Raw genomic sequence first — 26,836 nt, 5'->3', positions numbered from 1 at the left:
CATAAAAAAAAAATATTTACACATTAAACACAATCTATATCCTTATTTTATAGAACATACAACATACTGCTTTTATCCCAGTTCCATTGAATGATCACATTAATTATTATTTTAGTAATGAGTAATTTTAAATTAGTATATGTTACTCATATACATATAGAGTATTGAAATATTATGGGAATAAAACGTTGTGATCGATTTTTAAAATTTACAGCAGTTAGTACTATGCTTTTTAAGCATGTCTGCGGTAAATTATTGTATCAGTTTTTGACCACTGCCATTCTTCATAGATTTAGAATACCTGATGGAATATAGCAATAAAACTGAAATTAATAATTTTTTCCTTCGTGGATTTCCATCTTTACTTGAACTACAAATAATATTGTTTATATTTTTTCTGATTGCTTACATTCTTACAATATCTGAAAACACAATTATTATTATGATGATAAGACTACATTCAAAGCTTCAGAAGCCTATGTATTTTTTCCTAAGCAATTTCTCATTTCTTGAGATCTGTTATGTGTCAGTTACTGTTCCTAAATTATTATTAAATATTATGACTGAAAATAAAACAATTTCTTTCTCTGGGTGCATGACACAACTCTTTTTCTTTATCTCTCTGATGTGCACCGAGTGCGTTCTTCTTGCGGTAATGGCTTTTGACAGATACATTGCTGTGTGTCATGCATTACACTATGTTAGGATAATGAATCAGAATTTATGCATTAAATTAGCTTTGACCTCATGGATATCAGGATTTACCATTACTGCAATAAAGATATATTTTATATCTAAATTATCCTTTTGTGGTCCAAGCATAATAAATCATTTTTTTTGCGACATTTCACCAGTGCTTAATCTAGCTTGTATAGACATGTCAGAAGCAGAGTTGGTGGACTTTATTCTTGCCTTGGTCATTCTTCTCATCCCTCTGCTAGTCACTGCTTTGTCCTACCTCTGTATCATTCATGCCATCTTAAACATATCCACCACTGATGGAAGGCAAAAGGCATTTTCCACTTGTGCCTCTCACTTATCTGTAGTCACCATATTTTTTTCAACCACACTCTTTATGTATGCCCGGCCAAAGAAAGCCAAGTCATCGGATGTAAATAAGCTTATATCTCTTTTGTATGCTGTGTTCACTCCAATTATTAATCCTTTTATTTATTGCCTCAGAAACAAAGACATTTGGGATACTGTAACAAAATACCTCTGTCGAACAGAAAAATATCCCTAATGTATGAGACACTAGAATGAATATTGTTGCTGGAAAAAGCAGCAAACTAAAATATTACTGTTGTTTGATCTTTTCTATTTAATCTAGCCATAGATCTTAGATGACTGTTGGACAGGCAGCCACAATCCAGCCAACCTATCCTTTGTAACAAAGAGGACAATTACAAAAAGTAAATCAAAAATATACCATTATCTGTCTATCTATCAATGTTCCCACTGAAGAGATACTTTGGGGGAGATTTACTAAAACTGTTGCACCCAGCATCTGATGCAGCTGTGCATGGTAGCCAATCAGCTTCTAACTTCAGCTTGTTCAATTAAGCTTTGGCAATAAAACCTGGAAGATGATTGGTTTCTATGCAGAGATGCACCAGATTTTGCACACTCCAGTTTTTGTAAATACCGCCTTTGTGTCCTGACAGTAAGTAAGATGGCATGTCTAAAAAGGCACACCCTCACAGTGGTTCAATCAATATCCTACACAAAAAAAAAATGGCTGTTGTAGGGCCTTAGCCAATTGAACGTTAGATAGCAGAACGTTTTAGGCACCCCCGCTTTTTCAAGTTCAAAAGTATACTGGGTTGGGATGAGCCGAACACCCCCCGGTTCGGTTTGCACCAGAACCTGCGACGGACCGAAAATTAGCACGAACGTTAGAACCCCATTGACGTCTATGGGACTTGAACGTTCAAAATCAAAAGTGCTCATTTTAAAGGCTAATTTGCATGGTATTGTCCTAAAAACGGTTTGGACATGTATCAATGCAAAAAAAACTTTTAAAAACGGCCATTTTTTCAGGAGCAGTGATTTTAATGATGCTTAAAGTAAAAAAAAAAAAGTGAAATATTCCTTTAAATATCGTACCTGGGGGGTGTCTATAGTATGCCTGTAAAGTGGCACGTGTTTCCCGTGCTTAGAACAGTCCCTGCACAAAATGTCATTTTTAAAGGAATAAAAGTCATTTAAAACTGCTTGCGGGTTTAATGTAATGTCGGGTCCTGGCAATATGGATGAAAATCAGTGAGACAAACGGCATGGGTACCCCCCCAGTCCATTACCAGGCCCTTTGGGTCTTGTATGGATATTAAGGGGAACCCCGCACCCAAATTAAAAAAAGGAAAAGTGTGGGGTCACCAGGCCCTATATACTCTGAACAGCAGTATACAGGCGGTGCAAACAAGACAGGGATTGTAGGTCTGTTGTTAAGTAGAATCTGTTTGTAATTTTGAACGGGTACATTTTTGACGTGTTTAGCTCCAGCCAAAAAATCTTTTTTAAGCTTTTTGGAAAACATAGGGAAGGGTTATCATCCCTGTGACATTTGTTTTGCTGTCTGTGCTCCTCTTCAGAAGATTTCACCTCACTTTTTGTCCCAATGACAAATGTTTTTTGAAAATTTGGGGTTTTTTGTGAAACAAGGATTGGTGATAAAGTATCAGTGGAAAGGAGAAATGTTTTTCCCATATTAACTCTTACAGGAGAGAATTTCTCTTCCTAGGGGTAGATTTCATCTCACTTCCTGTTGTCTCCTCCTGTTTGCAAGTAGGAGTCGTTTGTAAGTTGGATGTTTGAAAGTAGGGGCCTGCCCTATATACTCAGCAGAAATTTGGGCCTTAGGTGTTGTTGTGGCCACAACACTATAAACCCTCACAGGGACCTGCTATGAAATAGTAGATCAAGAATTGAAATTACATGCCCCTGTTGAACAGGGACAGAAAAATTGGGCCTTTGGTGGTGGTGGTGGTGCTCGTGCCACAACACTGTAAGTTCGTAACTCGCTCTTGGTGGGCACAGAAATGGGCCCTGCTGTGAAATATTAGATCAAGAATTGTAATTACATGCCCCTGTTGAACAGGGGCTGAAAAATTGGGCCTTAGGCACTGGTGCTGGTGCCACAACACTGCAACCCCTCACATATACTCTAGTTGGAACGCAGGAACAAGCCCTGCTGCAAAGTATTGCATCAAAAATTGTAATTACATGCCCCTGTTAAACAGGGGCTGAAAAATTAGGCATTAGGCACTGGTGCTGGTGCCACAACACTGCAACCCCTCACAGATACTCTAGTTGGAACGCCGGAACGAGCCCTGCTGCAAAGTATTGCATCATAAATTGTAATTACACGCCCCTGTTAAACAGGGGCTGAAAAACTGGGCCTTAGGCACTGGTGACGGTGCCCAGAACCAAAAATGTTCTTACAAGCTATCAGCGTGATCATTGAGGAGGAAGAGGATAATTACTCAGGATAGTCACTCAGCATCAGCATAGGCAGTCTTTGAAGGGATCTGAGATTTTTAAAAAAATTATTCGGTTACATCAGCCTCAGGTGCTTGGTAGCTGGTGGTGATCCAAGACTGATTAATTTTTATGAAGGTCAGTCGATCGACCGAGTCGGTGGACAGACGCACCCTGTGATCGATTACAAAGACTCCAGCAGCACTGAATGTACGTTCCAAAAGAACGCTGGATGCAGGACAGGCCAGTAGCTCAATTGCATACTGTGCAAACTCTGGCCAGTGATCCATCCTCAAGACCCAGTAACCCAGAGGATTTTCGGTGGGAAAGGTGTCCAAGTCAGATCTTGCCCCTAGGTATTCCTGCACCATGTAAAACAGACGCTGGCGATGGTTGCTGGAACCGATCATACCTTGGGGCTGCGGACTAAAAAATTGTCTGAACGCATCGGTCAGACGGCCACCTTCTCCACCACTCCTTCTTTGACTGACCGAAGCCTCAGCAACACGTTGTCCAGAAACAGGAGTTTGTAACCTCCCAGTCTCTGGGAACGCGTTGCACAAACCTTTCTGCAAGGCCTCCGAAGATGTTTCATCCTCTGCTCCCTCTGCAACGGCAAGATAAGGTCCGCAACCTTACCCTTGTAACGTGGATCAAGGAGGGTTGCCAGCCAGTATTGGACCTGCTCCTTGATACCACGAATACGAGGATCCTTACTCAGGCTTTGCAGGATCAGGGAGGCCATGCAGCGTAGGTTTGCTGAGGCATTCGGTCCAGAGTCCTCTGGGTCACTAAGGATGACATGATCCGCAGCCACCTCCTCCCAGCCACATACAAGTCCATGTGTTTCGTGGGACTGATCCCTTAAAGACTGCTGCTGATGCTGAGTGCCAGGCTCCACCTCCATACTGACACAACTTCCTCCTCCTCCTCCTCTTCCTGTGTGATCGGCAGGCACGCAGGGACACTGTCTGGATAAAGGGGGCCTTGAGAGCTCAGGAAGTCCTCCTTTTCCTGCCACTGTTCTGCCTCAAGTGGCCTGTTCATTATTCCACTAAGCGTGTGCTCCAACAGGTGGACAAGGGGGACAGTGTCACTGATGCATGCACTGTCACTGCTCACCATCCTCATGGCCTCCTCAAATGGGGCAGGTTAAACTCGTTTTGGAGGTCCGCCAGCCGAGCACTGGCATTATATGACCAGCGGAAATGCACACAGACTTTCCTGGCCTGCCTCAGGACATCCTGTAAGCCCGGGTACCTGCCCAAGAACCGCTGCACCACCAAGTTAAGGACGTGAGCCAAACAGGGCACATGGGTCATTTGTTCCTGTCGGAGGGCAGAGAGGAGGTTGGTGCCATTGTCGCAAACTACCATTCCTGCCTTAAGTTGGGGTGGCGTCAACCACCTCTGAACCTGCCCCTGCAGAGCTGACAGAACCTCTGCCCAGTGTGGCTCCTGTCCCCCAAGCACACCAGCTCAAGCACCGCATGGCATCTTTTGGCCTGCGTACATGCGTAGCCCCTTGAACGCCTACGGAGCACCGCTGGTTCCGAGGACAAAGCACAGGAAGAGGCCATGGAGGAAGAAGAAGAGGAGGGGGTGGAGAAGAGAGGTGTGTCACAATCATTAGTAGTGGCATTTTGGAGGCGTGGTGGCGGAACAACCTCCAACACTACTGCACCTTGTCCTGCATCCTTCCCAGCTGCCAGCAGAGTCACCCAATGCGCCGTGAAACTTAGGTAACGTCCCTGTCCATGCCTGCTGAACCATGAGTCAGCGGTAATATGCACCTTACCGCTGACCGCCCTGTCCAGCGAGGCATGGACATTGCCTTCCACATGCCGGTAGAGAGCCAGAATCGCCTTCCGTGAGAAAAAGTGGCATTTGGGTACCTGCCACTGAGGAACCGTACATTCCACAAACTCACGGAAGGGGGCAGAGTCTACCAACTGAAACGGCAGCAGTTGAAGTGCTAGCAATTTTGCCAAGCTAGCATTCAACCGCTGGGCATGTGGATGGCTGGGAGCAAACTTCTTTCGGTGGTGCAGCAGCTGGGGCAGGAAAATTTGCCTGGTACAATCTGACGTCGGTGTACTGAAAGCAGATTGCCCACAAGTACTTGGCTGTGACACACGTAATTCTACACCTCCATTCCTCTCAGTGCAGGTCTCAGAGAGGACTGAAGGTATAGTGGGGTTGGAGATCTCAGCTGATGAGGAGCAAGGAGAGGTCCTCTTTGTTCTTTGGTGTGGGTCTTTTAGATACGCTTGCCAACGAACTGCATGGCAGGTCAACATATGTCTGGTCAAGCATGTGGTACCCAAGCGGGAGATGTTTTGGCCACGCGAGATACGCTTGAGACATATGTTGCAAATAGCAGCGGCGTGATCTGATGCACTCATCTCAAAAAAGGCCCACACCAAAGAACTTTTTGAATAATGCACAGAGACTGCAGCGCCCTGCACATGCGGAGCTTTGGGGTGTGATGCAGTCAGTGTGCTGCCCTTAGGCTGGCCCCTGGAGGGCATCCTGCCTCGTTGGTGATATGCCGCCTCCTCCTCCTCCTCCTCCTCTCTCCTATCAGGCACCCACGTTGAGTCAGTGACCTCATCTTCCCCTCCTCCTCATCACTGGAGCAAACCTGGCAGTATGCTGCAGCAGGGGGAGCATGACTGCCAGATTGCTGTCCTTCTTGGGCACCCCTCTGTCCGTGCTCACGTTACTGCCTTCATCTAGCTCAGTATCATCATCAGAGCCTTCCAAACGCTGGGCATCCTCCTGGAGCATGTACCCAACACTGTGGTCAAACAGTTCGAGGGACTCCTCAGGAGGACATGGTGGGGCTAGGGAAGGAGTCACTGATGGCATTGAGCTGAGGGAAGAGGCTGCTGCTTTGCCAGACAAAGTACCCTGAGCATGGGTGAGAGAGGATGAGGAGGATAAGGATGGCTTGGTCATCCACACGACCAAGTCTTCCGCATGTTGCAGCTCAACATGGCCAGCTGCTGAAAAAAAGGCCAAGCGTGTCCCACGGCCACATGCTGATGAGGATGCACCGTCTCCATGACCAGCACTAGACACAGAGCCTGCTTGCCCTCTTTTATTGGCTTGTGACTGTCTGCCTCTCCTTGTTGGCCTTCCAGACATACTAATGGCCTGTAGCTGCACTAAGCTGGGAGATACATATATATATATATATATATATATATATATATATATATATATATATATATATATATGTACTGATACTGCAGCTAGCAAAATCAACTGCCTGCCTGTAGTATGAGAACACCACCAACCTTCTACAGGTAGCTTTAGCTAAACACTGTGCAGAGCTCGCAAAAAACTAACTTGTAGCTTATTTAGCTGCCTGCGGTAGTGATAGGATCAGGAAAACACCACCAACCTTCTACAGGTAGCTTAAGCTGAACACTGTGCAGAGCTCGCAAAAAAATAACTTGTAGGTTTAGCTGAACACTGTGAGGAGGACGCACTACACTAACTTGTAGTTTTAGCTGAACACTGTGAGCAGGACGCACTACACTAACTTGTAGCTTTAGCTGAACACTGTGCAGAGGTCTCACTACACTAACTTGTAGTTTTAGCTGAATACTGTGAGCAGGACGCACTACACTAACTTGTAGCTTTAGCTGAACACTGTGCAGAGGTCTCACTACACTAACTTGTAGTTTTAGCTGAACACTGTGAGCAGGACGCACTACACTAACTTGTAGCTTTAGCTGAACACTGTGCAGAGGTCTCACTACACTAACTTGTAGTTTTAGCTGAACACTGTGAGCAGGACGCACTTCACTAACTTGTAGCTTTAGCTGAACACTGTGCAGAGGTCTCACTACACTAACATGTAGCGTTAGCTGAACACTGTGCAGAGGTCGCACTACACTAACTTGTAGTTTTAGCTGAACACTGTGAGCAGGATGCACTACACTAACTTGTAGCTTTAGCTGAACACTGTGCAGAGGTCTCACTACACTAACTTGTAGTTTTAGCTGAACACTGTGAGCAGGATACACTACACTAACTTGCAGCTTTAGCTGAACACTGTGCAGAGGTCTCACTACACAAACTTGTAGTGTTAGCTGAACACTGTGCAGAGGTCGCACTACACTAACTTGTAGTTTTAGCTGAACACTGTGAGCAGGACGCACTACACTAACTTGTAGCTTTAGCTGAACACTGTGCAGAGGTCTCACTACACTAACTTGTAGCTTTAGCTGAACAGTGTGCAGAGGTCGCACTACACTAACTTTTAGTTTTAACTGAACACTGTGAGCAGGATGCACTACACTAACTTGTAGCTTTAGCTGAACACTGTGCAGAGGTCTCACTACACTAACTTGTAGTTTTAGCTGAACACTGTGAGCAGGACGCACTACACTAACTTGTAGCTTTAGCTGAACACTGTGCAGAGGTCTCATTACACTAACTTGTAGCTTTAGCTGAACACTGTGCAGAGGTCTCACTACACTAACTTGTAGTTTTAGCTGAACACTGTGAGCAGGACGCACTACACTAACTTGTAGCTTTAGCTGAACACTGTGCAGAGGTCTCACTACACTAACTTGTAGTTTTAGCTGAACACTGTGAGCAGGACACACTAGACTAACTTGTAGCTTTAGCTGAACACTGTGCAGAGGTCTCACTACACTAACTTGTAGTTTTAGCTGAACACTGTTAGCAGGACGCACTACACTAACTTGTAGCTTTAGCTGAACACTGTGCAGAGGTCTCATTACACTAACTTGTAGCTTTAGCTGAACACTGTGCAGAGGTCTCACTACACTAACTTGTAGTTTTAGCTGAACACTGTGAGCAGGACGCACTACACTAACTTGTAGCTTTAGCTGAACACTGTGCAGAGGTCTCACTACACTAACTTGTAGTTTTAGCTGAACACTGTGAGCAGGACACACTAGACTAACTTGTAGCTTTAGCTGAACACTGTGCAGAGGTCTCACTACACTAACTTGTAGTTTTAGCTGAACACTGTTAGCAGGACGCACTACACTAACTTGTACCTTTAGCTGAACACTGTGCAGAGGTTGCACTACACTAACTTGTAATTTTAGCTGAACACTGTGAGCAGGACGCACTACACTAACTTGTAGCTTTAGCTGAACACTGTGCAGAGGTCTCACTACACTAACTTGTAGTTTTAGCTGAACACTGTGAGCAGGACGCACTACACTAACTTGTAGCTTTAGCTGAACACTTTGCAGAGGTCTCACTACACTAACTTGTAGCTTTAGCTGAACACTGTGCAGAGGTCTCACTACACTAACTTGTAGTTTTAGCTGAACACTGTGAGCAGGACGCTCTACACTAACTTGTACCTTTAGCTGAACACTGTGCAGAGGTCTCACTACACTAACTTGTAGCTTTAGCTGAACACTGTGCAGAGGTTGCATTACACTAACTTGTAATTTTAGCTGAACACTGTGAGCTGGACGCACTACACTAACTTGTAGCTTTAGCTGAACGCTGTGCAGAGGTCTCACTACACTAACTTGTAATTTTAGCTGAACACTGTGAGCAAGACGCTCTACACTAACTTGTAGCTTTAGCTGAACACTGTACAGAGGTCTCACTACACTAACTTGTAGTTTTAGCTGAACACTGTGAGCAGGACGCACTACACTAACTTGTAGCTTTAGCTGAACACTGTGCAGAGGTCTCACTACACTAACTTGTAGTTTTAGCTGAACACTGTGAGCAGGACACACTACACAAACTTGTACCTTTAGCTGAACACTGTGCAGAGGTCTCACTACACTAATTTGTAGCTTTAGCTGAACACTGTGCAGAGGTTGCACTACACTAACTTGTAATTTTAGCTGAACACTGTGAGCAGGATGCACTACACTAACTTGTAGCTTTAGCTGAACACTGTGCAGAGGTCTCACTACACTAACTTGTACTTTTAGCTGAACACTGTGAGCAGGACACTCTACACTAACTTGTAGCTTTAGCTGAACACTGTGCAGAGGTCTCACTACACTAACTTGTAGTTTTAGCTGAACACTGTGAGCAGGACGCACTACACTAACTGTAAAAAGTCTAGCTGCCTGACTGTGGTACTAATACGATCAAAAGAACACCAGCAATTTTCTTCAGGTAGCTGTAAATACTGTAACAAGACAAGCCTGCCTGTCAGTAGGAAGATAACAGGAATGGATCCAGCTAAACTGAATACAGTGTATATATTTATATATATATATATGCAACACCTGGGATGCATATATATACACAATACACTGTAAATGCAGCTAACTCACTGACTGTCCTGCCTAATCTAGCTAATTCAAATGAAATGACACTGTCTCTCTCTCTATCTCTCAGCACGCCGGAACACACTACACAGGGCCGCCGTGTAGTCGGCCTTATATAGTGTTGGGCGTATTCCAAACCCCCTGAGCCATAATTGGCCAAAGCCATCCTGGCTTTGGCCAATTACAGCTCTCTCTACCAACGGCGCTATGATTGGCCAAGCATGCGGGTCATAGTGCATGCTTGGCCAATCATCAGCCAGCAATGCACTGCGATGCCGCAGTGAATTATGGGCCATGACGCGCCACACGAATTTGGCACGAACGGCCCATAACGTTCGCAATTCAGAGAACGAACGAACAGCCGATGTTCGAGTCGAACATGGGTTGGACTCGAAGGCGAAGCTCATCCCTAGTACTGGGTATTATCATCTAACTACCAAGAGACAAGAAAATACAAAATCATTTCAGATGCAAACTTACAAATGGAAATAGCTTACAAAGTAACAATATGATTAAACCTATAATAATTCACTGCCCGTGTATCACACTATAGGTCTGATTTACTACCAGAGTAACGAAATTACACTGGAATTAAAAATTACTTTTCCAGTGGTGCAGTATTGTAACCATGTAGAGTTGCATGCATAGTGAATGAAGACCCTGTGACAAATGGCAAAACCCATGATAAATACAAAAATGTTTGCATGTGCATCAGTGTGGGGCTTCTACTCATAAGAACATTCATAAACATTAATATTAGATGGTAAACTAAGGGCTCTATTCACTAAAGGATACCACCTGCAGTACTTTGGTCACATTTTTCCCATTTTATCACATGTAATACTAAAAGTGCCAGTTCACTGTCCCTTTATGCAGTATTTACCTCAAAAAGCAAAAATGCTTGGTAAATACTGCATAAACAGCGTTAAAGTCAATTCACTAAAGGAAATAAATAAATAAATGCATATTTTAAATAAGTAGTGGTCCAGGCATATGATGGTTAAAGAGTGTAAGTAATTTCAGCTGATCGTTAAGGAGCCGGCACCCGTCTGCATTCCTAACAACCAGGAAATATCTGGTTGTTAAAGAGCCGGCAGCTGTTATTAACAAATATGTATCATCTGCTGTCAGTGGGATTCTCCGCTGACAGCAGAATGTAGACAAAAGAGTTGGCATTAAAAAATTTAAAAAATCTTTGGGTTAGGTATGGATTTTGAGGGTGAGCCCATGCTAAAATTAAAAAAAATATGGTGTGGGGCCCGACAGGCCAGGAAAGGAAGAGGAAAGAGTGAGCGCCCCCCCCAACCACATCAGGCCACATGCCCTCAACATGCCCTGGTTGTTGACATCACAAGGAGGCGGGGTCACCCCACCCCTTAGTTTTTTAGCAGCAGGTAGGCAGGGGAGCTGTCAGTCAGCGGATTGGGTTTTTTTCTTGCCGGTCGGTGGCCAGCATTCATCGTGATTGATGCCGGATTTACTTGAGGGGACATTTTTTTTCTCTGGCTTTTTTAATAAAGGACTTGTCAAAAAATGCCTCTGCATTTTTATTTACTTTGCCCATTTGTTTGGTGAATGAGTAGGGGTACTTTGAACCCCATACTCTTTTACATGAGGGGGGGCCAGAATCTGAGGGCTCCCTTTTCCAATATGTCACCCCTTACACCCCCACAACTGGGAGGTGATACACTGGGCCAGGGTTGTGGGTAAAAGGCTCTTGTTCTTAACAACATGGGGACAAGGGGCTTTGGGGGAGAAGACCACCCCAAAGCACCCCCTCATATTGAGGGCGTGTGAAAGATAAATGAAGAGAGGGCGCGCCAGCCTTTATCCTTTGCATTATCCCAAGTAAATTTATTTTGTATAAAAAAGATAAAAACTACTCACAAGCATGTGAAAATAAATACGTATAAACGGGCTTCCATCCCATAGTTAAACAGTCCTGGGACCTGTACTTTCCAGATCATAGGGGAGACCATGTAGGGGTCCCTTCTGATTAACGCTTTCGAAGGTAAGTCCAACCTATGTGATTCCATCAAGTCCAACCTATGTGCTTGTGAGTAGTTTTAACTTTTTTAAACAAAATACATTTACTTGGGATAATGCACAAGGCTGGTGGGCCCTCTCTTTCTTTGTCTTTCTAGTGCAATAAGAACATCCCAGGTCCTAGAAGGAAGCAAAGCCAGGAAACATTATCCATAGAGCAGTGGACCATTATTCATTATTGGGCTAGCCACTAGACTTATGTGCAGGAGTATTTGTTTGTTTTCCATTAAGGGCGTGTGGCCTGGTATGGTTCAGGGGGGGTGCTCGCTCGTCACCCCTTTCCTGGTCTGCCGGGCTGCATGCTCAAATCAGGTCTGGAATGGGGGAATCCCGATGCCATTATTAAAACTTTGGCATGAGGTCTCCTTCAAAATTCATACCAGACCCGAAAGGCCTGGTATGTATATATGGCGGAACCTCACACTGTTTTTTTATGCCGCCTCTTCTTCTGTTTACATTCTGCTGTCAGCAGGAAGTCCCACTGACTTTGGATGAGTCATAGTTGTGAAGGATGCGGCGGCTGCCAGCTCTTTCAGAACCAGCTATTCCTCGTTGTTAAGGATGCTGGCGGGTGCCGGCATTAAAATACCACATCCCTTAATGAAACAGTGCATGCGTTTTTTTAGCAGCTTTTTTAATGAATTGAAAAAAAATTTTGGAAAAATGCTATGAGATTTTGTACCACTGATCTTAAAGAACTAAATACTGCTTAGTGAATTGAGCCCTTGCACTTAGTGCATCAACACACACCCAAATGTTATTGTGATTTTTTATGAAAGGTGATTTTCATTGTTTACTGCAAAGAATGATGGCTATTGTACGTTCCAAACCATTCCCCGATTGTTCCCTGCATGGTTGAGTCAAACATTCTCTGGGTTTGATTTAGAATTTGTCAAATGACTTGTGGATTATGTGAATGGTATTGCAAGTGATAGGATCTTGTCTGGCTCATCTGTGGTCAAATTACCCTCTATTTAACCCAACTGGCATATTAACCCTATTGATTTTTAACAGCAGAAAAATGCACAGTGCCCCACCCCACCATCATCCATCATACTCCTATCCCTTCCCACCCTGCTTGGCCTCTCCCCATCTCCTCACACCCTTTTCCTTCCATCTTTAACCCCCCCCCCACACCTTCTCACAACTTCTGCCTCCTCAACCCCCTCTAGCCTTTCATCCTTTGCTTCCTCCTTATCCCCCTCCAACACTCTTCAATCCTCTGTCTCCTCCTTAACCCTCTCCAACCTTTTCCCATCCTCTTCCTCCTCCTTCTCTACTACCTTCACATATATTAACCTTCTCATTACCCTATCCTCCCTGCCCACCATCCCACACGAAATGTTTTCTTCATTTTGAATTTGTTCATTGTGTTTTGCTTAATCTCCCCTCCCCAACCAATTTAACTTACATGTGCATGTTGTCTCATTTTAGAACTAGTGAGTGGTGAGTGTGGCTTAGGGACTCACAAATTTGAACAAGTTATACCATTTTGTTAAAGTTCACTTAGCTTACTTTTTCATGATAATAAAGTAAAGAATCACTTTCAAAATAATACCTAAGCTTGTTCCTAGAAACTTATTGATTGTTTAAACATCATCTTACACATTTTGGTTGGGTTTGGGGACATCTACTGTGAAAATGTTTTGGACACTTCATTCAGTCTCTTTTTGGCTTCTATGTTAGATAAATCTGTCTCTGCAGTGATATTTTTTCATCATCAGCCTGCAAAATAATAAACAGATTTCTCCATCCACAATATACAACGTAAATGGATGAATCTTCCAATGTGCCTAGGTGACCATGTGAGGAAGTAGGGATTTCCAATATAATTTCTTGTACTTTAACAGGCACCTACCCTAGCTGGGCAAGCTATGAATAGTGGCTGCACCTGATTGGATATTCTGCCCTTTTGAGTCATAAAGAGATGTCGGGCCACCCACTGAATACATTTCTGTCAGTTCCTCATAAACTGGCTGAAAATTCGTATAGTGAATTTCAATCCTAAGGCTTGCACAAACGTTGGCACTCCAGCTGTAGTGAAACTACAAATCCCATCATGTCTCTGCATCAGGAAGTCATACCTGTGGCTCTCACAGTCCTGCAAGGTCTCATTGGCAATATAGTTCATCAGCTGGGGGGCCGAAGATCAAAAAAAGCCAAGCTGCAATCAACAGATTGTTTACCATTTTTTTTAATGTATACAATAGCAAGAAATATAAAAGAATACAAAATAAATTATTATCAAACATTTGAAAAAATTTGCTATTTACAATAAATTAAAAAACAATAAAGGAACTGTAACATGTCAGGCTGGTTTTGGGAATTACCAACCCCATGTTCCTCTTGCAGGTCAATAATTCTGAGGAGCATCCAGACTAACAAGTTTTTAATTTTCCAAATGGTCAGCTAGTCTAGCACTGTGTTAGTGAGTATATTTTGGAAATATGTGTGTGTGTGTCTGCCACTGTGATAATTTGAGATTATGAATATGTGTGTCTCCAAGTGTGTTAATGTAGGATTGTGTGTGTGTCTGCCAGTGTGTTAATTTGGTAATGTGTGTGTCTTCCAGTCTGTTAATTTGGGAATTTGTGGGTATTTGTGTGTCTGCAAGTGTGTCTTACAATTTGGAATTGTCAATGTGTTAATTTTGGATTGTATGTGTGGGTGTCATTGTATTAATTTGTGATTGTGTGTGTGTTTATCTATCAGTATATGTGTGTGTATCTGTCATTGCAGCATGCACACATACAATGATATTGAACACGAACAAAACCATCACAAACACACACAAAAATCATCACAAACACATACTGACATTACGCACACACAGAAACCATGACACCCAAACAATAGAAAATTAATTTCTCGAGACAAAGGTACTTAGGAAATTTTTTTTAGACCTGCAGGGGTACTTCACTGTAAAAGGTTTAAAAACACTGCTTTAAATCACTTTCTTTGATCATATGGTTTATATGCTTTTATGAATTGTGACACAATTGACAAACACAAAGAGAAGTATCCTATTCATTTATTTATTTATCCATGTGTGTTCACGGCAAGAAGTTTTTGATGCACAATATAGTATAAACACATAATGTAAAACAGGAGGTATATTTATTTATGTATTTACAATCTTAAAGTGATTGTAAACGATCACCTTGTAAAATAACTGAATAAAAAAAAAAAATAGAAATGAAAGGCAAAACCTTTTGGTATATATATATATATATATATATATATATATATATATATATATATATATATATATATATATATATATATATATATATTATATTTATATTTATATTATAATATATAGATATATATAAAATATTTATATTTATATATATATATAAATATATATATATATATATATATATATATATATATAAATTATACCTTTTATACCTTTTTTTCCCTATTTTATAAGTGAACACATTCCCTCTGTTCTCAGCTGCATAAGAGCTGGGGGAAGAAGAAGAAGCTGCAGCAGCACACTGAACTCTCCAGTGAATGGCTGGGCAGCGGGGGCATGTAAGGACAAATGTGATCATTGGAGGAGAGCATACTGAGTTCCCAATATAGCTGAAGAACTAACCACAGTGTGCTCGCTGCTTAGAGTGGTCAGTTTTTAATAGGAAAGCAGAGGGACTGGCAGGAACACCAGGGATTTCACATATAGGAAGCAATACAAAGAGAACAGGCCACTTTCTCATACAAGTACATGGTACAGCCAGGGCCGTCTTATTGAGCGGGCACCCCTGGGCACAGCCTGTATTGTAGGGGGGTCTACACAGTGTAGGGGGTCCGTATTGTAGGGGGGTCTGCACATTGTAGGGGGAGTATGTATTGTAGGGGGGTCTGCACAGTGTAGGGGGGTTTGTATTTTAGGGGGAGTCTGTATTGCAGGGGGGGTCTGCACAGTGTAGGGGGGTCTGCACAGTGTAGGGGGTCTGTATTGTAGGGGGGTCTGCACTGTAGGGGGTTCTGTATTATAGGGGGGTCTGTATTGTAGGGGGTCTGCACAGTGTGGGGGGTCTGTATTGTAGGGAGGTCTGTATTGTAGGGGGGTCTGCACAGTGTAGAAGGTCTGTATTGTAGGGGGATCTGCACTGTAGGGGGGTCTGTATTGTAGGGGGTCTGTATTGTAGGGGGGGTCTGCACTGTAGGGGGAGTCTGCACTGTAGGGGGGTTCTGCACTGTTGGAGGGGTCTGTACTGTAGGGAGGGGGTCTGTACTGAATGGGGGGTCTGAACTGTAGGGGGGTCTGTGTAACATGCAGGGGGTCCAGAACTGTTAGGGCCCTTTCACATGGACGAGCTGTGGGGAGCTGTGTAATGTAAAGAGGTCCAGAGGTGCAGGGTGCTGTGTAATGTAAAGGGGTCCAGAGGTGCAGGGCGCAGTGTAACGTAAAGGGGTCCAGAGGTGCAAGGGCTGTGTAATGTAAAGGGGTCCATAGGTGCAGGGTGCAGTGTAATGTAAAGGGGTCCGCAAGGGCTGTGTAATGTAAAGGGGCCCAGAGGTGCAGGGTGCTGTGTAATGTAAAGGGGTCCAGAGGTGTGGTGCTGTGTAATGTAAAGGGGTCCAGAGGTGCGGTGCTGTGTAATGTAAAGGGGTACACAGCAGTGACAAAGAGATATTGAAGGATGCAGAGGTATGCAGGGGGCCCAGTGGGGTGTTTTTACATTTTAAGGCCAGTTATAGGATCCGCCCCGGGTGCCAAATGCTCTAGGTACGCCCCTGGCTCCAAACTAGGGGGGATGTAGTACTGGCAAGTTAGTTTAGTCCAGGAGTGTCCCTATGAGGGTGCGGTGGCGGCAGCCGGTGGGGGGTAGATGACACCAGAAAGAGAGCTTGGCAGCAGCGACATGACACAGGGGAGAGGCGGGCTGTGGGTTTATCTTACTCCCCCCGCTCATCCCCTCCCCTTTCTCCTGTCAGCCGTGTGGTAGAACAGAGAGCGGCTCTAATGTGTTTGCCGCGACACCGCCCATCTTCCTGCCCGCTATCCCCATTGGTCAGAGCAGAGGGCCAATCAGACACTGGGGAAGCATCATGGGAAACGTAGTCCCAGAAGATAGGCACCCCCAGGTGTGTCCACAGACAACAGGCTACAGAGCATGCACTCTGCTGGGGAAGAGAGAAAACCTGGAAGCCCGGAAAAAGCAGAGGAATGCAGTGCTACAAATGAAGAGAACAGGAGAGGACTTTACTGGGGGAAGCCAGAGAGAGAGCCATTCTGTACCCACACCACCAGAGAGGGAGCCACGCTGTACCCGCACCAACAGAGAGAGAGCCACGCTGTACCCGCACCAACAGAGAGAGAGCCACGCTGTACCCGCACCACCAGAGAGAGCCACGCTGTACCCACACCACCAGAAAGAGAGCCACGCTGTACCCACATCACCAAAGAGGGAGCCATGCTGTACCCGCACCACCAGAAAGAGAGCCACGCTGTACCCGCACCACCAGAGAGGGAGCCATGCTGTACCTGCACCACCAGAAAGAGAGCCACACTGTACCCGCACCACCAGAGAGGGAGCCACGCTGTACCCTCACCACCAGAGAGCCACGCTGTACCCGCACCAACAGAGAGGGACCCACACTGTACCCGCACCACCAGAGAGGGAGCCACGCTGTACCTGCACCACCAGAGAGGGAGCCACACTGTACCTGCACTACCAGAAAGGGAGCCACGCTGCACCCGCACCACCAGACAGAGAGCCACGCTGTACCTGCACCACCAAAGAGAGCCTCACTGTACCCGCACCACCAGAGAGAGAGACAAGTTGTATCTGCACCACCAGAGAGAGAGTCACGCTGTACCTGCACCACCAGAGAGGGAGCCACGCTGTACCCGCACCACCAAAGGGGGAGAAAGACAGAGCCACTGCCAGGGTACATACTTGCTACACTACTGTCCAGAGTCGGCCTGGGCAACCCAGAGTGAGCGAACGTCCAGCCGCAAGGATCACTGCTGCAGTTTCGCTGGATCTGGTAAGAGGGCCTGATGGCCATTATCCATTACTGTTCCTAGGGATTGAGCTATTAGGAAGTGTCTAACCTGCTATCCTCTAGGCCTTATTGACCTCCGACCCAAAAATGGGGGGGGCACCATTTTTACCACACCAGGTGACACCAACCCTAGTGACACCATTGCTTTATTCTTAGTAGCAGGGCTGACTGAGTGGGTACCGGCAGCACTTTCTGCTTGCCATCTCCAAGCTGTCACCTCTGATTAATGCTGAATGCCTGTCTCGGCGGCTCCACCTCCACTCGCCCCCAAGTCCATGCATGTTACTGCTGACTGAGGGAATATCTCACTCATGCAAATCGTGTGAGTGAGATATCGAGAGAAAGGATTTGAAGTGAATATTTTTAGGGAGCTGAAGAGGCCCATGATGTTTGCGCCACCTCCATGTGAACTAGCCAATCCCAGCTGTGCCTGCACTGGCAGCCCCACCCATATTCCTGTGGACACACACACAGCGCTGTGCTAGATGTATAGAGGGTGTGCAGCAGGTGGCAAATTGGAGGACACACACACTAGAGTCTGCAAAATTTGTGAGTCAACTGTATAACCCCCCACCACCACCATGACAATGGCATATGTCCCACCTTCTGATTCTCTAAATTAAAAAGACTGGTCACTCTGAAAAGCAATTCATACATGGATTGCTTTTCAGAGGCATTTGACAGGTGGTGAAGAGGTGATATGTTGCCTCCTCACCACCAATTTTAACTCCCTAATTCGAGAGCCGGCAACCCGTTGACCGCAATCTAACCATTGATTACAACCAGGTGACGGGTAGATTGGCGATTCTGTTTTCCGACCCCCAGACAGCTCCTCCTACATTGCAGAGCAGCGCATGGAAGGAACTACCTTGTATGCTGCGCTAATCCAGGCCGACCCTTCTATCACATCCATCCCAGGCGCTTGTGTGTGGCATTACATGGGATGGATGAGAGAGGAGGGCTGACCAGGATCAGAGCACCAGGAGAAAGAAGAATACTGTGTCATCGGCAGTTTCCTTCTCTGCACGTGAGGAAAAATTCTGCTTTCATATGAGCCCCTGTACACATATATCACTGCTCTACTTACTAACCTCATCCACAGCCCTACTTACTGGCACCATTCACAGCCCTACCTACTGGCACCATCCACAGCCCTACCTACTGGCACCATCCACAACCCTACCTACTGGCACCATCCACAGCCCTACCTACTGGCACCATCCACAGCCCTACCTACTGGCACCATCCACAGCCCTACCTACTTGCACCATCCACAGCCCTACTTACTGGTACCATCCACAGCCCTACTTACTGGTACCATCCACAGCCCTACTTACTTTCACCATTCTCTGCCCTTCTTACTGACACCATCCACAGCCCTACTAACTTTCACCATCCGCTGCCCTACTTGCTGGCACCATTTACAGTCCAACTAACTGCCACAATACTCTGTCCTACTAACTGACACCATCCACTGCCCTACTGAATGACATTGTCCACTGCTCTCTTGACCCCTATAATCTGTCCTACAAACTGCTGACTCCTGTACTCTGCCCTACCTACTACTGGCCTCTTTACACTGCCCTACCTATTACTGACCTCTACACACCACCCTACCTATTACTGACCTCTACACACGGCCCTACCTATTACTGACCTCTATACACTGGTTTACCTATTTCTGACCTCTGTACACCATCCTACTTTTTATTGACCTCTATACACTGCCCTGCAATTAGGCCTGAAACTAGTTTCTCACTGAAGTCAACTTTTAAGGTAGGCTAAGTTTAAATTTTTACAATGACATTAGTTTTATTTTCATTTTCAAGTAGATCTCCACCTCTAAAAGGTTGCCTACCCCTGCTCTAAATGCTGCATCATGCCCGGTTGTGGGGAACTTGCAGCACAGACCATTTTATTTAAATGGGTTGCATTTGGTGAGCGGTAGTGCAGGCTTGTGGGGGCCCCTGTGCTTTACTTTGCCCAGGGGCCCATGATGCTATTAAGATGGCCCTGGGTACAGCAGCCACATATTATGAATATGAAGTGTTGGGGTAACAAACGCAGCACCGCACCTTTGTGAACCAATATTTTTTCATTACAAAAAGATGTTTACCTTGCTTAAAAATAAATAAATAAATAAAACTTTTTCTAGAGGTTCTCACAAAATGCAGTGTCCTGTGGACCCAGTGGAAATAAGCGTGAAATGACTTACAGTAAACCTCCCAGAGACTTTACTCCTGAGGGACTCTCAAAGGAAGAGCTAGATTTTAATACAATATAATCCGGTCAGAAAATACCTTCTTTTTCACTTCAAGCCCTTTGGAAGGCATATGTCCAGATAGTAGTAAGTGATGGATTTCTTGTTTTAGAAAGTTAAAAATATTTGGTTATATAAACTTGGTCAATATAGTACATTTAAAAATATGTACTAGGTTTACAAAATCAAACAGAAAGCAAACATGAAAAAATGTTAACACAAATGCTAGCCATGAAAAGTTTAGCTTTTTCTTTAAGATACTGCAAGAAACAATTGTGTTGTGCAAATGTACTCAACTTATATTCAAAATTAGTCTTTCACTGATACAACTGACATCTGAGATACAGCATTCTTATGTAATTTCTGTGTCCTGCGAAAGTCTCTATCCATTTTTGAGTTTATAAGAAAAGTTTGTCAAAGATATGAGAAAAGCAAATCAGACCAAGTCAAAACCAACACTAGTTTTTACTTCTATATTTGTCCCTACCTAAGAGATTTCACCTCACTTTCTTTCTTTCCTTGAGACATGCTTTGTACCAGGTCTGACAAGCTTTCTCACTTTATTAAAAAATATATATATAAAAAAGTGGACTGTAATCAGGCTATGATTTTTCATCTAGCAGGTAGGATTATTTATACATTAAAAAAAAAGAAAAATCTCCTTATATGGTTGGTCCATTAAAACAGAATGGTGTACATTTACTAAAGTATATGTGCAAAAAATCATGCATCAATCCTGTGCAATCAAGCAAATCATCATAACCTTGCTACATATAAAGTGTCTAATGCCAGATATATTTTTTTCATTTTGTTATATTGTTGAGGGGTTAGAACAGCTATTATGTTTTTATTGCTTCTTATTTAACACAAATAAGTGAAAAATCAAAAAAATTGCAAATTCTAAAATTCGGAAAATCGAAAATTCTGGAATTTCGAAAAATTTAGAAATTAAAAAATTCGGAATTCGTAAATTCGTAAATTTGAAAAGTCGTAAATTCATAAATTCGATGTAAATTCGAAAATTCAGAAATTCAGAAATTCGAAAATTAAGGAAATTCTAAAAGTCGGAATTCGTAAATTTGAAAATTCATAAATTTGGAATTTGAAAATTTGAAAATTCGGAAATTCAAAAATTCATGAATTCGTAAATTCGCAAATTCTAAAATCCGAAAATTCAAAAATTCTAAAATCCGAAAATCAGATAGGAAAATCCGAAAGTTATAAAGAATGAAAATTCAAAAATCCAAAAATTTGCAATAATAACAAACTAACTCATTTAGTTTGAAAAGTCGTAAATTCATAAATTCTATGTAAATTCGAAAATTCAGAAATTCAGAAATTCGAAAATTAAGGAAATTCTAAAAGTCGGAATTCGTAAATTTGAAAATTCATAAATTTGGAATTCGAAAATTTGAAAATTCAGAAATTTGAAAATTCATGAATTCGTAAATTCGCAAATTCTAAAATCAGAAAATTCAAAAATTTTAAAATCCGAAAATAAGATAGGAAAATCTGAAAGTTATAAAGAATGAAAATCCAAAAATCCAAAAATTTGCAATAATAACAAACTAACTAATTTAGAGAAAACCAAAAAAAAAAACATTTTTCTTACTTCAGAGAAATTTGAGTGCGCTACGTACAGAGTGCAGACTTCAGGAGTGCGCTATGTACAGAGTGCAGTGTTCAGGAGTGTGCTATGTACAGAGTGCAGTGTTCAAGAGTGTGCTATGTGCTATGTACAGAGTGCAGCCTTCAGGAGTGCGCTATGGACAGAGTGCAGGCTTCAGGAGTGCGCTATGTACAGAGTGCAGCGTTCAGGAGTGCGCTATGTACAGAGTGCCGCGTTCAGGAGTGCGCTATGTACAGAGTGCCGCTTCAGGAGTGTGCTATGTACAGAGTGCTGCATTCAGGAGTGCGCTATCTACAGAGAGCCACATTCAGGAATGCGCTATGTACAGAGTCAATGCATGAGGTGAACCTCTGTGTCTCAAATAAAATGGAAAATTTCCTGGTGCCTATCCATGGCAGCATACAGGTGATAGAGCTCTGCCTCGACTCCTCCCTCAGGACTAGTGAATAACATAAATTAAAGGCATAGTCCCTCCCCCAACATTTTCTGTAGTATAGAATGCAGAGGGTGGGAGTGTATGCTGTCATGGATAGGCAACGGGAAAGGAAAATTACGTATGATACAATTTTCCGTTTTCCTGGTGTCTCCATGGCAGCATACAGGTGATAAATAACTAGCTGTCACAAGTAGGATAATGCCCTAATAATAAGTGTTTAATCAGAAAAGGACATTGCAGCCTGAACTGCCCTCCTTCCGAACTCAACAGCTGTGAGAGCTCCTGGATCAATATGGTAGTGTCTGAGAAACATATGGTGAGAAGACCAGGTGGCGGCCCTGCAAAAAGTCTCCAATGAAACATTAGCCCTCGCTGCCCAGGAAGCTGAGACTGCCCTTGTAGAATGAGCATTCACTCGGGATGGAGGCTCCATATTCTTCACCCTGTAGGCCTTCTGGATTAGCTTTACAACCCAAGATGCCAGAGAAAAGTCTCTCAGAGTTTCTGAAGGGTCTGGTGGCTTCTAGGTAGGCCCTGAGCACTCTGGAGATGTCCAGCTCATGACAAGACTCTGAATCTGCATCTGTAAATACTGGTAGTGCCCAGGGTTCCAACAGGTGGCTTGGAGTAGCGATCTTAAGCGCGAACCTCCGAAGGGGACGAAGTTCCACTCTGTCTGGGAAGAAGGAGATATGGTCATCACCTATCCCTAAACAGTGAAGTTCCGAAACTCTTCTGCCAGATGTAATGGCTAGCAGGAAAGCTGTCTTCAGTGTTAGGTTCCATATTGCTACCTGTTCCACTGGAGCAAAGGGATGGTCAGAAAGAACTTCAAGGACTAGCGACAAATCCCACTTAGGAAAAAAGCGTCTCACAGGCTGGCGAATCTTTAATACTCCTCTGAGGAAAGTGACCACCAAGGGATCCTCCGCCCATCTTTTTTTTTTGCGGCAGAAATTGCTGCTAACCGCACTTTGAGGGAGCTCAGACCAAGCCCCAGATCAAGACCTGTCTGAAGAAAGCCCAAAATATTGGACGTAGAGGGGAGGATTGGATCAAAGCCATTCCCGGCAGCAAATGACAAGAACTTGCCCCAGATTCTTGAATATATAGCATTGGTTGCAGGGTTTCTGGCTTTAAGCAGGGTTGATTTGACCCCTGGGGAACACCCTAGGGACTCAAACCTTCGCTTCTCAACTTCCAGATTCAAAGATTCAACTTCTGAGGGTTTGGATAAACTAGACTGCCCTGCGACAGAAGTTGAGGAAAAGGAGGGATCCTTATTGGAGAGCACACACTGAGGCGCATGGCTAGAGGAAACCAGGGTCTCTTCAGCCAATATGGAAGTACTGCCACCACCTGGACTGACTCTCTGAGGAGCCTCAGGAGGAAATTGAATATTAATGGCCCGGGGCGGAAAGGCATGCGCCGTGGTGAACCTCCAGAGGCACGACAGGGCATCCACTGCTTCGGCTTGTGGATGCGGCAGTCGAGAGAAGAACCTGTCCAGTTAGGCGAACATATCTACCTGAGGGGGATCCCAAAGGCTGGCAATCTGATGGAAGACATAGGGATGAAGGGCCCACTTATTGTTGTCCAGGAAGTTCCTTGACAGCGTGTCTGCTTCCGTGTTCAACCTGCCCGGAAGATACATCGCTCTGAGGTGCAGGAGGTTCTTCTCTGCCCAGAGCATAACCTGGGCACCTCTCTGAGGAGTGATCTTCTGCGAGTGCCTCCCTGCTTCTGCAGATATGCGACAGCTGCCCTGTTGTCCAGGCGTAGAAGTATTCTCTGGCCTCTGATTTGAGATGCCAATGAAGTCAGCGCCAAGAATGCTGCCCTCATCTCTAAGATGTTGGATACCACTCCCTGAGTTTATCAGCCACCCTAGCTCCCTTTGGGACTGTAGAAGAATCTCCCAGTGATATATCAACTGATCCGGATTGCTTGCTTGGAGAAGGATGTTGTCTAAATTAGGGTTGTCCCGATACCACTTTTTTAAGACCGAGTACCGATACTTTTTTTCAAGTACTCGCTGATACCGATTACCGATACTTTTATTTTTAATGTCACATGACAGTTCTTCTTTTTTTTTTTTTTTTTTTTTTACAATTTTTGTTTTTTGTTTTTTTACAATGCTTTCTTTTTTTTCTTTTTTTTTAGGTGTCTGTGTGTTTTTTTATTTAAATTTTAAATTAAAAATACTAATTAATAATACATTTTAAAAATTGTGTGTGTTTTTTTTTTTAATCAGCCCTGCTGGGGGGCTTTGGTGAGATATCAGGGGTCTTAACAGACCCCTGATATCTCCCCCTTGAGACAGAGAAAGAGACCGAGGATAGAGATTTCCCAGTCCCTTTCTCTGCAGCCTTAGCTGCACTGAAAATTAATGGAGAGAAGACAGCGGCTCCTCACCATTCATAAACGGAGACATCGTAATCACAGGAGGTTACAATGTTTCAGTTATGTGAATGGACAGAGTCAGCTGACTCTGTCCATACAGAAAAGGAAGGAGGAGGATATGGAGGGGGACAGCAGAATGGAGGGGGACAGCAGAACGGAGGGGACAGCAGAACAGAGAGGGACAGCAGAACAGAGGGGGACAGCAGAACGGAGAGGGACAGCAGGACGGAGGGGGACAGCAGAACGGAGAGGAACAGCAGAACAGAGAGGGACAGCAGAACGGAGGGGGACAGTAGAATGGAGGGGGACAGCAGAACGGAGAGGGACAGCAGAACGGAGAGGGACAGCAGAACGGAGGGGGACAGCAGAACGGAGGGGGACAGCAGAACGGAGAGGGACAGCCAAACAGAGAGGGAAGCAGAACATAGAGGGGCAGCAGAACGGAGGGGGCAGTAACTGTCAGCGGTGATCACGTGTGGAAGAGTTACAAGCACCGATCACCACTGTATAGATTTCACTAAAGCAGCTGAAAGCCGCGGGGGGAAGCTTGTAACTCCCCCACGCGCCGATCACTGCTGACTGTCCAGGTATCGGGTGAAGCATCGGGAGCAGATGCCCTAGTACAAGTACTTGGGCAAATGCTCGGTATCGGTGCCGATACCGATACTAGTATCGGTATCGGGACAACCCTAGTTACAACCACTTTTGTTTTGTTTTGTTTTGTTTGGTTTTGTTTGTGCATCACCTACTCATTACATTTCACTTGGCACTTTCACACACACACACAATTTTCATTTTCACTATTTTTATTTTTTGAATTTCACAATTCATTGTTCCTCTATCTCTTTTCTAGCTACATTCCCCATTTTTCCCTATCATTCTTTCCTCTTCCCCCATGTCCCTTTCTTCCCCCTTCTTCCCTGATTCCCTTCCCTTCTTTCCCCCACAATCATTCCTCACTTTGTCCTTCCCCATCCCCCCCTTTCTTTTTTTTTTTTTCTCCAGTATTCATATCTTGATTTATAATCATGTCTCGCATGATCAATGATAACAAAATATACACATAGAAGATACAGTATAAAAAATAGATATATGTACATATTGCTTTTAGCTGTCCCTTTTAGCTGTCCAATTACTGCTCCCAATATAAAATACTCTTACTAGCAAAAAACAGTACACATTCTTAGCAATGTGATTTGATGCCCCAAATGCAGGCGCTGTATATCCACCTCCGCGCCCCTCGCAGGCCTCTGGGATTGCCATATTTGTGTGACTCCTCGTTAGACATGTATGAGTGCTTGGCTTCCATTTGTAGCTGTAACGGTCAACCGAGGATTCTTGGATCAAGCAAGGGAGTACCTCTTCAGAGGTCCTTGAAACATCACTTAACACAATGTGATTGGTAACTATATATGAAAATGTTCATTATTGCTATTGTTATTTTTACCCCATGATTATAATTATGAATTCCAATACATGTAAACATCCTTACAGCTCACAAAATCCTCTGAAGAAGACCGGGGGGTCGAAACGCGTCAGTTTTATACAAAGTTTCCATATACCATCTGTACACACATTTATAGCACTGTGTACCATTGTGTACTGTATTATTAGTGATGTTGTTGCTTTTCATTTTTGTACCACAGCTCATGTTTTAACTGCTTTTATCCAAACTATTTTTGATACTTTGTTATAATAAAATTACATTAATTCAACTCCATGTAGTATTTCTCAAACCCTTTGCTGCCTAGAAAACCCCTTACGGGGGACAATCCCTTTTTCTTTGCTATTACCCGGGGTGTGCAGCTATTTCTTTTCTCTTATGAGTGTCTTTTTTATCCTAATATATATTGGGTGGCCAAACACCCCTTCCCCCCTTTTTTGGCACTCGAGTCAAGATATGAGCCATATCCATTGTATGTAAATTGTTTTCAATATTCCATTAAGATGAGTAAATTTGTAGGTGAACACTGGGCCAGTTTAATGTCGGAATATGAAACCACCTTTGAAAAGGGGGACCAAATAGAACTGTCAATTTCCTCCCTGTTTCAGAAACTAAGGTATTAGAAAGGAAGTCTGCCCTCTTTTGGCACACTAAAACGTTTGACAGGTATATTAATGAACATATCAATCGATTTGGACTACGTGTTCAAATATTTCCCAACATAGATTCAATAAGTGATGAATGTAAATCCGAGTGGGAGACCAATCTCAAATTGTGCTCTCGGGAGATGATGGCCATTCTTTCCCATGAATACAATAAACAGATTGCCC

At 43.9% G+C, this 26,836-nt stretch overlaps 1 protein-coding gene across 1 annotated transcript; it reads left to right on the top strand.

Annotated features, from left to right (window-relative positions):
* The first annotated feature begins 304 nt into the window (after positions 1–304).
* On the top strand, positions 305–1,243 carry LOC141132389 (olfactory receptor 6B1-like). The gene has a single exon (XM_073620756.1). The coding sequence runs from the start codon at positions 305–307 to the stop codon at positions 1,241–1,243; it is 939 nt and encodes a 312-aa protein (XP_073476857.1).
* The last annotated feature ends 25,593 nt before the right edge of the window (positions 1,244–26,836 follow it).

The sequence above is a fragment of the Aquarana catesbeiana genome, linkage group LG01 (genome assembly GCF_042186555.1).
Source record: "Aquarana catesbeiana isolate 2022-GZ linkage group LG01, ASM4218655v1, whole genome shotgun sequence".
Taxonomy (NCBI): Eukaryota; Metazoa; Chordata; class Amphibia; order Anura; family Ranidae; genus Aquarana; species Aquarana catesbeiana.
Note: the sequence above shows the minus strand (reverse complement) of the source record. Positions and strands in the feature narration are given on the sequence as shown.

Excerpts from the sequence above, each read along its gene's own strand:
- LOC141132389 (XM_073620756.1), top strand. The coding sequence starts at position 305 with ATGGAATATAGCAATAAAACTGAAATTAATAATTTTTTCCTTCGTGGA.